Raw genomic sequence first — 13,184 nt, 5'->3', positions numbered from 1 at the left:
CTCTGTGGGAGAGCAGAGTAATGACTGACTGCTGCTGGGCCTTTGCTGCTGCAGTTCCCAGGACCCCTGGCAATATGGGTGTTCACTCCTTTGCTCAAGGCAGGGGATGGCCTCCTGCTGACCAGTTTGTTATTTTCTTCCATCTTTGTCTTCAGGGTAATTTTTTTGTAGGGAGAACGAGTGAAGCCAGACATTTATGTCACCCTCTCAGGATACGTCTCCAGAAACACTGATTCATGCACTGTTTTTGTCTTCTCGGGATGTTGGCCTTTAGTGCTATCACTGTGGGGCAGTTATTTCACAAAATAGTAATTATTGGTTTGACCTGATGCAGTGGCCTTTTGATTTATAAGCTAATCTAAAAAGATAAAACCCTGTTATCAGTGGTTGAGCTGTAATAGAAGTACTGACAAATGGAGCTGAAAGAACAAATCTCCAATGTTTCAGGGTATCTGCATCAGTTATTGTTTTGCTAACTTTTGGGAGTAAAAACTGAATTTATTCTATTGAAATGCTGTGTCTACACATAAAGTAACTAAAGACTATTAAAGTAAAATGCCTGAAAATGTTTGTAAAGGAGTGGCCAGAAATCCCTTATATCAGCACATCATGGTTCAGGGACACAAGTGAGATAAAAAAAAAAAACATCACACTTGAACATAATTAAGACCAGACGGGTAGCTTTTTTTCCTACACATTCTGACACAACACCTTCTAGGTACAAAAATAACACGATTAAAGGCGGATCAAATGAGCCAGACAATTTTCTCGTTGCTCAACTTGTTTTGCAGCGGTAAGAAGTGTGTAGGCGTGATTCTATGTTGTTCCGTGAAGAAGTGACTGATGGATGACGACAGACAGATTGAAGTTCACTGCTCAGTACTTATTTCTGTCTTTATTATTTTCTTTTTTTATGTTATTATAAAGCTTGCAACTACTGAATCATATTCATACACTCATCTTGTGAAATGTGGCATGTATGTCTTTCATTACCAGTTGCATTATCTTAATTTAGATTTATCTAAGCAGAGCATGTCACAAAAAAAACAACAATCTTGCTCTCTGGAGATTGTTGCCAATCTATGAACTACTTCAGAAACAAAGAGGTCAATGGGATGCCACATGAACAAAGTTTTTCTGAAAATGCCACTACAGTAACATCTGCTGTAGATATCGCAGTGTGTTGAATAATATATGTTCCAAAAAATAACTGAAAGATAAATTCATGTGAAAGTTTTATTATCCATAAAGTGTAATTTAACAATTAAGATTACACTTACATTGTAGATGATCAAAAAATGGTTCTAATATATCAGTTACATTAAGGATTTCATTTGGTGTATATCAGCTCCAAACTCCTTCCTATCAACACAGCAGTCTCCAGCAGAGCAAAAAGGACAAGTCAATCTCTGCAGTTCATTAACTTTAAAGAAGAGCAGCTTACTGAGATAAATGAGATCTGGGTCTGCTTAGTGAGAGAGAGGCCGGAGCGTGGAATAAAGGGAGGCTCTCTCATTGACAGCAACACAAGGACTAAAGGCAGTCGGACCAAAGACGCTGCAGAGATGCACCACTCTGCTGCTGATCAACCATACCAAGATGAGAAACCATCTCTCTCTGGATGAAAAGCCTAGCCTAGCCTCCTAATGGGTCTGCACCAAACAAGGGCCCACATCCAACTGCGCTGTGAACTGTGTTGGCAGCGTTATCGTTACTGCACTTCAAAGAGGCACCAACTCTAAAGGGACATGCTACACTGGCTCTATAGAGCTGCACACTTCGTTAGAGCCATCAGCTCTCATTGGCTAAAGTAGGCCAGAGCCACAGTACACAGAGGGGTGCGTTAAAGTTTAATGAAGATATTGCACTAGTAAACCAGCCAGCAAAACATGCTTAATAAAATATTTAGAGGTGGCAATCTATATAGCTGGTGTGTTTGAGCTGTGTGTTTGACTCAAGGACCCTGGAAAGGCCCTTGGGATATAAGGGTGTAACATATCATGAATAGAAACAGTGATGCGGTTTCAATAACTGGCTTCCATCCAAGTTTGTGTGACATATACACTACACATTAAAAATGATTAAAGGAGGTCAGAATCAGCAATACATGTATTAATATTGCAAAAATTCTCTTAGGCCCGCTATGGGTGTTCTTTTGTCAATAAAGTGTTGTATTGTGTAGAGATGAAAAGGCATTCATAATTCAAAATGATTTAGTGATGTTTGCTCCAAAGGCTTACTTTAAATTATCGGTCCAAAACCTCTCCAGATATATTAAATGGGCTGTGCTTCCCCAGTATATTGCTCCTTTTGTGTTTACATTAGAATATTATAAAACACTTTTGTTAATCATCTTCAGGGCATTAAATATTGCAAATATGAGCTGACATAAATTAGCAATAACCCTCTCAATATTAATTAAATTCTGAAAGGCTATTTCCATTTTTCATGTGGGTGTATATTTCCTGACACAGCTGCCTTTTTGTTGAGGAAACATTATTCATCTCAGTGCAGCTACTGTAAAAACAAAAGTAAGTCACAGTTTTTGTGACATTTTAGTACACTTTCACACTTTGCTACAAAGTGGGTGGACATGCGCTAGCATCGTGTTAGAGAGCTACAGTTATGTGGAGAAGCAAAGAGGTCCTGAAAGGGCTTTATGAAGGTATTGGTGAGTCTCACTTCTGGCAGATGACTTGGTGGCAAATGCAGCACAAATAAGAGGAACCACCTGTGTGGGATAGTACAAATCAGAGCATACTCAGAGCATAGAGCAGCTCATTTCAGCGCTCAGCAGGCAGCTTCTTCTCCCATCATCTCTGGGCCAATCATATCCCGTGAGAAGATTTTCCAGCTAATTTCTTCAATTTCCCCACAGTTAATTGCTTCACTTCTTCAGAGTCCAATTATGGACTCCATACCTTCAGCCTCTCATTGTTGGGGTTTTCCCAATTCACTCTGGTTGTACTTTGCAATGAAGATTTAACTGAGCGATGTGCGAGAAATAATTTAGCTCTTATCAGGCAGAGCAGGACCAACAGTTTAGCAGAGCCTCTATAACGAGGTGTTGCGACAACTTCAAAAAAAAGTAGAGAGAACAGAGATTATAAAACCTGTATTTGTACCAACACTTTTAAACGTCAACTACTTTCATGTATCAACAAAGAGAGTTTCAAGTCAACAAAACAACCACACCACATACAAACCACATTTAACCGAGGAAATACAGCTCAATGCTGACACACTTACTAATTACTCGTGTCAACTGGGTGTGACTTCTGTAATTTCTGTATGTTACCAAATTGTGTGTGCAAATAAAATCACATCAGGCATTATGGCTGTGTATTGGCAAGAATCTTAAAGTATAATTTTAGAAAAACTAATATTTAAAAAAAGACATGATGTGCATAGAAGTCAAAGAAGTTTACTTTAGGTAAACAATTCAGTACACAGAAAATCAAACTGCCAGTTTGGGATTGTGGTTCACAGGTTCTTAGTGAGCTAATTTTTACATGCTAAAGTAGGCCAAAGTTCAGCCATAGCTACATTGTTAGCTTCTAGCAAAAAGTCAGGCCCTGCTAGGCACTGCTAGGCAAGGACACTTGTGGTGCATCTCAGCATAGCCATCTAGCAGTAGGGGGTTTAAACACAACAAATATTTAGGTTTAGATTATATATATATATATATATATATATATATATATATATATATATATATATATATATATATATATATATATATATATATATATATATATAGCGCGATACTCAAGTGTATCGATTTTGTCTTACACCACTATCAGGCATTATTCTTTCATTCCTCTACCTACTAGTAAGAGAGAGAAGGAAAAACTAAAAATTTACCACAAGTCAATTGAGTCAACATTTGAAAATTTTTGCTTCCTTTGAGTTAGCAGATCAACTGCTACGGAAAAATCGGCCCAGGCAAAGATAGTAATATGAGAATGGATATTGTCTGGGATTTTAGATATTTTACTTATGCAGTATAGATTAAAATGAGTTATTTTTTCTTAAGAAGTCGTCTTGCAGTATGTTGTTTGGCACTAGATATAAGCTTTACCATTAATCTGCTGAGCCAATTTTCTGATGGGTCTCCACTTAATAAAGTTGATACCTTTAAATATGTTGGTCTTTGGATCGATTCGGAATTGTCTTTAAGGCATCATATGAATTATATTAGAAATAAAACAAATGCTAGTCTCAGAATATTATATCGTTCAATGAATTGTTTAACTCTCCAAGTAAGAAAAAATCGTCCAAAAGCTTTTATTTCCCATTATGGATTATGGTGACATTATATACAGCACTTCTGAAACACATCCACATCCTTTAAATGTAGTAAATAGAATCTGTAGATTTGTCCTGAGGTGTCCTTAGCGCACGCATCGTCACATATATGATACACTTAACTGGTTATCACTTCCCCTTAGGAGACGTATTTCATTGGCTGCTCTTTGATTTTTAAATGTAGTTGCTTGAACTATACTTTATACTTAAAACAGCAATTCCATTTGGATCATCATATTCACAATCAGATTGGAATTTGCCTGACTCACTCAGATCACTTACTTTGTTTCTTCACTTCAAGACTTCTATGCTTATTTACCTTAAACCTACTTTGTTCTTGACTGTTCGTACCTTCTTTTTTAGTCCATGAGTAGACTCAGTATTTTGACACAGAAGACTCTTCTAGCAATGTAGTAGGTGTGGTTTTAGGATGAGCCGTTATGTGCAGTTATGTCCTTGTTGATGTTACTGTGTTTATTGTTTTGTGGGTTTAATTGTTTAATTCAATATCATTATACTTTGTTTAAATGTTTGAATTCTATAGAGAAGGCACATACGACTGTGGTAACCAAGTGAAATGAATGGTGAATCTGCCACTTGATTAACATTACTGAGAGAATTATTTCTCCAAAATTGTCGTGTGTGTAAATATGATCTCAAAGCACCAAAAGTCATGCAAATGAAGTCACATCATTTCGATAATACGGCATTTGGTGAAAGATATTTCAATATCTGATTTTGCCAGGCCCTATGGGGAAGGGGCTTTCATTAAAAGTAGCCTGTGAAAAATATAAGGAAAGCCCAACCAACAGTGGAAGAAAGAGATTAGAAGTTCATCCGTATCTTGAACTACTTTCCTTTTTGTTGAGGGATAGATTTAAGTGGAAGTTCTTCAGAGGCTTCCTTTAAGTGCAGTGCTGTGTCATGAGTTACAGATAGGAGAGTGTAATTGCATGTACTTCATCAAAATTACAGATAATATCCAGATGATATCCATCTCTTTTGCTCCTTCTTTAATCTTGTGCTAAACAGAATATTAATAATCTTCATAAAAAAAATGGTCTAACCACTTCAGACTGAGGGCAAGAATTCAGCACATTTGATAGCAGAAATAGGCCAAGTTGGTGCCACTGAGCACAGTGAGGGCACAGTATGCCAAACACAATCCTCCCTTACATGCAAAGCCCTGGGGTGGACCAGCAGAAGAAGCTATGAAGGAGGTTGGCCTCGAAATACGAACACAGACGGTTTTATCTACCACCAGTGACATAACCACTGCTCACAAGAAAGGAAGTGACAGCTTCTGAGAAGTGCATTTTACTTTTAAGTGAGAGTGTAGGAATAGATGACTTAAGTTATGTAGCACCTTTTTGTATTCCACCTTTGGTTATGAATAATCAAAGACAGCTTCCAAGAAAAATAAGAGATTTATTTTGCATCCTCTAAATATAGCGTCATGTACATTTTACAGAATGTTTGACTCAACACCAGTAACCTGTTTCACATTCCAAAAAGAGGAGGAAGCAGGAAACAAAAATACTTTCTTAGAAATGGTGTCATTGACACTCCTTATATAACACTTCATCATGACACAAGCTCTGTGCAGATACTTACCTTTATCATGTTAAAAACAAAAACTATAAAGTTGTTATATTTGTAATTGTGCAACTTTATTTTTTTAACAATGCCGGTAATGTGACTGGTTATTGTTAAGCAAGATGAATGCAAATTCATCCAAAAGGCCTCATCGTGAGCTGCATACAAGATGGACGAGATGGTGAAAGCCTGAGGCCAGAGAGGCACAATGTTTCGAAACACATGACTGACCTAAAAAAAAAAAAAAAAAATAGAAAAAGAATCTATCTAGCCGTTTAACCAGCAGTCAAGCTCAGCAGATCAAATAAAAAAGGGCTGCTTTTGTTGTACAGTGAACACAATTGATATATTTTTTAATTGGCCTTTGATCTTGTGGCCGTTTGATCCATTTCACAGATTGCACTATAATTATTCTTAAGATTTGTTTAACTTATGTCAGTACTCATCAAATGACTTATACTACTAATTGCAGTCCTTTGGATCCCATTTCACCATTTATTTAAATATCAGCATAATAGAGGTGCAATTGAACCAGACGTAGCACAAAAATGTGATTTGCCCTGAAAAAAAAAATGCAGTGCAAGGCTGATGATGTGGGCAAGAAAAGGTCTTTAAAATGTAAAATAACCATCCGAGATGCAAGCGGGCAGTTAATACCCATTTACCACAGTGTGAGTCAGCGGTTTCTTAATTTTATTACTTTACCTTAGTTTTAATTATTCCCCTTGTTCTAAAATGGCCCTATAATGTTGAAGTGGAGTCAAAGTGAGAGGTGTATCCATTTGCACACCACTTGGTCAAGGCAACTTTTCATTTTTAAAAACAGATAGCCCGGGTCATTCCAGCTACATTCATATCAATATTCCTTACCGGCATCATCTATTGCAAAGACAAAAAAAGTGATGAGCGTAGACCGTTTTCACCCATCCACCCCTTAACGTAACATTTGATCACAAAAACAAAAGGGCACCTCCCACCAACATCACCTTAAAATACAGAAGATAATTATGCTTAATTAAAGCAATGAAGATAATGAGTTAACTTGGCACTTATTGGGTTTTGGAGTGTGGTTGTTGACTCTGACAAGCATTTAACACGGTTTGTCTGACATTTTATAAACCACACCATTAATCTATAATGAAAATAATCATTAGTTGCTCAAATTTATAATTTAAGCAGATAATGACATATCACATAGCAGTAAAATGAATTCAGCAGTTAAAATCCTTGAAGATGTTATGTTACATTAAAGAAAATTGGTATTATCTCATCAATAAGCAAAATCATGTACAACATATGGTTGGGTGTAATGGGAGTACATTTAATATACTCCCACACACATAATATAAATGTTAATTATCATGTACACAAAATGCGTCTACAACATCATGACAACATGCTGCATGTGTCGCTATGGAGGATTATGAAATCTGACGATGTTTAGGGTATAGGGCGTATGGATGCCATAGTGTGAGTGGGATGAGTGAAGGCAAAATAAAAACAAGCATCATCGGAGCTGTAAAACCTGCCCTGTTGCAGTCTTTGATCCTCCCCTCAAGCTCTCCTGCCTAATTCCAACACCTGCACACAGCAGCAGAGTCAGACACAGAGCTTACACTCACCATGCCTTGCACACATAGCTCACAAAGCTACTCTCATTTACTCCTCATCTGTAGGCAAAAAACAAAAAGGCTTTACAGATTTGTTTGTTCCCAGCTCTAAAGTAATGGCTTCATTTTAATCAATGAGCAGTTAGGTACTGGAATGCAGTCGGGGCGATGCAGAACGTAGGAGCATCTTTTGGTCATCAGCATCTTGTGGTTATACCTCACCTTTCAAAGTTAATGAGCAGAGAGAATACATCAATAATGTGCCGAGGGCTTAACATATGCGACTGTTTTGAGGATTTATGATGCCAATGTCATGTTGCCAGTTTTTATGCTATGTGTGTCCAACAGAAAGCCTCCTGAAGCCAGTGTCCAAAGCAGTCAACTTAAATAGGGCTGCACCTAACAATTATTTTCATTATCGTTTAATCTGTCGATTATTTTCTCAAACAATCAACTATTTACTCTACAATTGTCAGAAAATTGTGAGAAATGCTCATCACGTTTCCCAAAGCCCAAGGTCTTCAAATGTCTTATTTTGTGCCGCCAACGGTCCAAAATCGAAAGATGTTCATTTCTTAATTGTAGAAGTCGAAGAAAACCCCACAAATATTAACATTTGAGAAGCTGGACCCAGAGAAATGACTCAAATTGATAAATCGATTATGAAAATGGTTGCCTATTGTCTTCGTCTATTGTCCATATGCTGTCTTCTGTCGATCAAATAATAAATGAAGCCACTAATCGTTGCAGCTCCAAACTAACAAATGTTATCGTGTATCTTTATTCATTTTTCATTCAACTTCATTTCAACACTACAGGAACCTTCTCAAGTAAAATAATTTATAATAATTTGCACCTGCACAAAGTGCTTCTTCTCTCTAGCAATAAATAGGTATCTGTCTCATGAATTTCTGTTTGATCCTTTAAACTAACTTTTTAAATTTGGCCCCAGCAGCCTAACACACACACACACACATATGACATAGGTAATGATTGGATGCTTTAGCAGCACAAGATGGTTATTTCTACAGAACACGCACAGGTCAGGCTCTTTGGCGTTGTGGGGAGGCATAATTGGGGTTATTTTAACAAAAATGAAGGCCAGCTCAGGGATCTAATTTATGAAGCAAGTTTAATAAGAAGAAGAACTGCTTTGAGTAAAAACATCTGTTTTTACTTGAGTCAATGTTTCACATTTGAGAGAGCTTAATGCTTTACTCAGGATTTATCTAGCTAACTTTATTAAGGCTGCATCGTGATACAGGCCCCTGCTCTGCCATTTTACATTCTTAACCACCATGTCAAGACTAGCTCGTCAAGTTAGTTCTCGTCAGACACAACAGTTCATTTTCCCTCCCTCAAAATACCATAAAATAGTTTTAAGCAAGTTGCTGAGACCTGCTAAACCACAGCCCTAGCCTCTCCAGGACGCAGTTCTGCAAGTACATGGGTGTAATTGCTTTGTCTGGAGTCGCTGTCCACAGACAATACATAGTTTAAGGATTTGAGTGAGTAGGATTACTCATTAGTCTGCATGCTGTGATTCAGAGCACAAATAACATTTCTGGTCATGACCAGTAAGACCATATGGTGCAAATCAGAACATGGTTCCCTGGAAAAGTGCTGAGACTATGGAATTAAACATATGCATGGAGGGCCGCTTTTTGTTGTATATCAGAAAACTATCCTCACATTCTTACTTTGTATATAAACCTCACTTAGTGCAGTAACTGAAAGTCTAAAAAGCATATTGTGCAATCTTAAAATTACAGCTCTACTACATTAATGCATTTCTTCTAAAATCAAGTTCGGAGGAACAGTTGATCCTAAAATGTTTTTTAATGTCACCCGTGGAAAATAAATTGCTATTTGAAGTAGTATTTGTGTACAACACAGGTACGTAGGTTTAGATACTTTAAAAGTTAATTTAAAGAGCTTGTGGCTGAAAAGGAAATCAGCAGTAACATTACAAGTTTTTGGTTTTTGGTTATTACAAAATAAGTACATCCAACATCAAAACAAAAAAGCACTTCCTATCAAGATAAGTGTCTGTTGAAAAATAGTACACAAAACAAAGAAGACTACATGAAAAGATAAATTAAAAAAAACTCCTGTAGTCCTGCTGAAGACAATTTAACAAGTCTTAAAGAAGACTTGGCTAATGTGGCTTCCACACAGGGAATGTTACATTGCCCACACCTACTGTGCCTGGAAAGCTACAGGCATAATGAGATCTGAATCTAAACCTTCCTCGAGATGGAAGTTGACTGAAAACATATTTCAATCCAACTCTTGTCAGTCAGGAGACCAAACAGTGTCTGGTGTTTGGGAATTTTAATCGTTTTGATCAAGTCAATGTCAATTTGATTGAAAATATTTCTGAACTGTTATGATTTAAAAAGAAATAAAGTGTTGTCCCTTGAGTGACAGGATGATTTTATAATCTAGGTCATCCAGATGTTAGTGCCCGCCCACAGCTCAACTAAAGTTCACCTTACTCCTCCAAAGTTGACTCACCTCAAACTCTCTCTCTGCTGAGTTTCCATTACAGTCTCTGTTGTCCACGTCTCTCTAACTACAGTTTCACAGAAATCTGGCATTTTCATTGGTTTCTTTTCAGCTTTTACACACAAATTTCAGCATAAATTAGCAAGCAAATGTTTTTCAGATAGATGTCCACCATTGCGGTTTTTTTCCCCATTCTCATGTGGTAATACTTATTTTTTACATGAAATGGGGACACAGTTCTAATCATACTACCATTCAGTGTTTTGTCCACTATTCACTTAAAACTAATAGCACTGTGTGTGTTGGTGGAAATCACCAATTATTAGCCATTTGTCTAGCCTGTAGGTTTCAGTAATCCAGACAAAGTCGTGATTGTGGACTGTGGCTTTAGACTTCAACGTTTTTTTAAGCCATTGTATAAAATGAAGTTGCATATTAAACTAGGCCTACAATAACATGTAGGGCAGCCTAATGCCTTTATGCATACCTTTTTTGCATAGAATACTAAGCTATTAAAATATTAATTTGAAATGGTTTTATAAATCATCTTTTAATGTTACACATACATGTGGCCCAGTTAATCTTTAGGATTAACTGTGTCTGTCTACCTTATTTATATTGGCTAATAATATGTTGGAATTATGTTAAGCCATTTTAATTTTAGAAAAAAACTTTTAAAAATTGCAATAATTTGGGGGGCCCCCTGCAGTGACTGAGGACCCCCTGTTGAAGATCTCTTCTTTAGACTATGGTCATAACTGGTTCACAAACAAGCAAGCAACCAGGATGGGGGAAATCTATTGTTGTATGTTTGATCAGTGCATCGGTACAAAGCTTCCCGTGTCGCTTCTTGCAACACCAATGTCACGAAACAACTGAATGAGCTGTAAAAGATAATGAAGCAGGTGACCAGGTGTTTAGTACCTGGTGATCACATCACACACACTACAGTCACACAATAGGCTGAATATTGGTTTTCACTGTAACTGACATTCAGAGAAATAAGACTTTAGTGTTTTGTCTTCGGATTGAAAAAGTGGAAAACAGGAAACACACGAGTGCATGATGCTCTCTGACAGCTGAGCCAACAGGAAACCCCAATAAAATGGACTAACCCATAATAATGAAGAATCATAAATAACTCATAATAATCATTAATGAGCACATCTGAATATTGATGGGATATAATACAGAAATGAACAAGTCATACATTATACACAGTGAGGGCACCCTGTGCGTATAATGCAGCAAGCTAACCTTTTATGCAAACTCTCAGGAGGCCGATGCGTCCTATATTTGCATAGTCAAAATGTAGTTGGTTTCATTTTCCACATACGGCCGCTGTAGTGCTCATTTAAGTGCTTCAGATCTTTGACGTTCTCATAATATCTAAACATTATACCATTGCAAATGCAGGGGGGAAACAAAGTAAGACTCAAAAGTGCAGTTTATTACTTACATGTCCGTAATTGATGAACCCATGTTTACTGGCAATTTGATCAGCTTCCTCCTGACCGCCAGGTACGTGGACAGCCCATGTGTTGGTGTAGACCTTCTGACCCAGTGCTGGTCCCAGCCCAGAAACCAGCAAGACCAACAGAGGCCCGAGTAGCAACTCCAGCAGCCTGAGCCTGCGGCCTACAGAGGGACAAGGAGTGCCAGAAGCCATGGGTTCTTCTAGTGCAGCACAGTCTCTGAGCACAGCGCCTCTCCGAAGGGCCGGGGCTGTCCACAGTACATGCAGGTGTACGGAGAGACAAAGAAGGGGGGGTAGTCACAGCTCACCTGACAGGAAGCAAAAGAAGAAAATAATGCAGGTTATTACACATTTGCAAAGTTTAGAAAGACTGGTGAAGGTTTACAGTGGCGAGTCATTCCGTGTGATCCATGTGAACTGTAACAAAAAAGAAGACTGCACACCCTGGACGTGTCAAGATCCACGGTGAAACTATTCACATGACACCAAACAAAGAACACTTTGAGGTCCAATTTTGAGGTTTTGTTCTTCCCTTTGTTTGGTGAAATAAGGAACATAAACAGGAATAGAGGAATAAATTATGGAGTAGGGCTGGGCGATATGGAGAAAATCAAATATCACGATATTTTTGACCAAATACCTCGATCTCGATACCGCAACGATATTGTAGTCTTGACTACTGGTGCTTTCACAAAATATTTACACAATGAGATTTTTGATAAATAATCATCAGTAATGTGGATATAATGACTAAGTGGGTAAAGGCAAATAATAGAACAGTTACAACAGTCTGGTAAGTTCAGAAAATGACATCACTTTACTGTAATGCAGCCTTTAAAACCAGGAAAATACAACACTTATGCCATATTACGATATTACGATATCCAAAATCTAAGACGATATCTAGTCTCATATCACGATATCGATATATCGACATATTGCCCAGCTCTACTATGGAGTAAACGTTTTCAGATTTCACAAAAAACCTAACTAAATTTTGTGTCAAAATGAAGACTAAACACATTAAATAATATATGAATCAGTTTTATCCGTGAGGAAGAACAGCCACCCCAACAGCAATTTGGACCAGGCGTACTACAGCCCAGCTAAGTACAGGCATTTGATAATCCCACAGGAAGCAGTGAGCAGGACGTCCAGGCCAGGCCTAATGTTGTGGTCAGACACACAGCAGCAAAATCTGGCATTTAAACTCCTGTGGGAGGATACGGTAGATGAAGCTTACAAAAAGAAAAATGCTTAGGTGTACTGGGTTGCCAGCAGAGGTGGATAAGTGTGGTTGGAAAACCTAGACTACACCCTGGATGCTGAGTGATCACAGCAGAGTCGGTCTCACTTTGAGGGGAAGTAGCCACTCGAGGGTGGAGTTTCAATGTCTCAGGCAGGCGCTGACCGGCTGAGGCCATGGAGAGAACATACACACTTAAAGTGTCAAGAGAAAAATGTTGGACTACAGCATACAATACACAGATTTGAGAGTGGGTATTTCTTTTTAGTATGCTGCTGACTCACAGGTTATCACTAAGCAATAAGAAACACAAACATCTAAAGCACAATCTTCTGAATAAGACAAAGCAATATATCATATGATATAGCTACACTGGCCAGAGCTGTTTGCTGATACAATTTTGCCTCTTAACTGTTGTTTTGAGCCAGAAGGGTCAGCT

General features: G+C 37.9%; 1 protein-coding gene across 2 annotated transcripts in view; it reads right to left on the bottom strand.

Moving 5' to 3' along the window:
• Positions 1-13,184, bottom strand: part of furina (furin (paired basic amino acid cleaving enzyme) a) — an 84,727-nt gene that overhangs the window by 62,938 nt on the left and 8,605 nt on the right. For both annotated transcript variants that reach the window (XM_078249756.1, XM_078249747.1), the window contains exon 2: positions 11,482-11,807. In XM_078249756.1, the coding sequence (XP_078105882.1) occupies positions 11,482-11,691 (210 nt within the window). In that variant the 5' untranslated portion in view covers positions 11,692-11,807. The remainder of the gene's footprint in view (positions 1-11,481; positions 11,808-13,184) is intronic.

Source organism: Sander vitreus, chromosome 1 (genome assembly GCF_031162955.1).
Source record: "Sander vitreus isolate 19-12246 chromosome 1, sanVit1, whole genome shotgun sequence".
Classification (NCBI taxonomy): Eukaryota; Metazoa; Chordata; class Actinopteri; order Perciformes; family Percidae; genus Sander; species Sander vitreus.
This window is presented reverse-complemented; position numbering and strand designations above follow the sequence as displayed.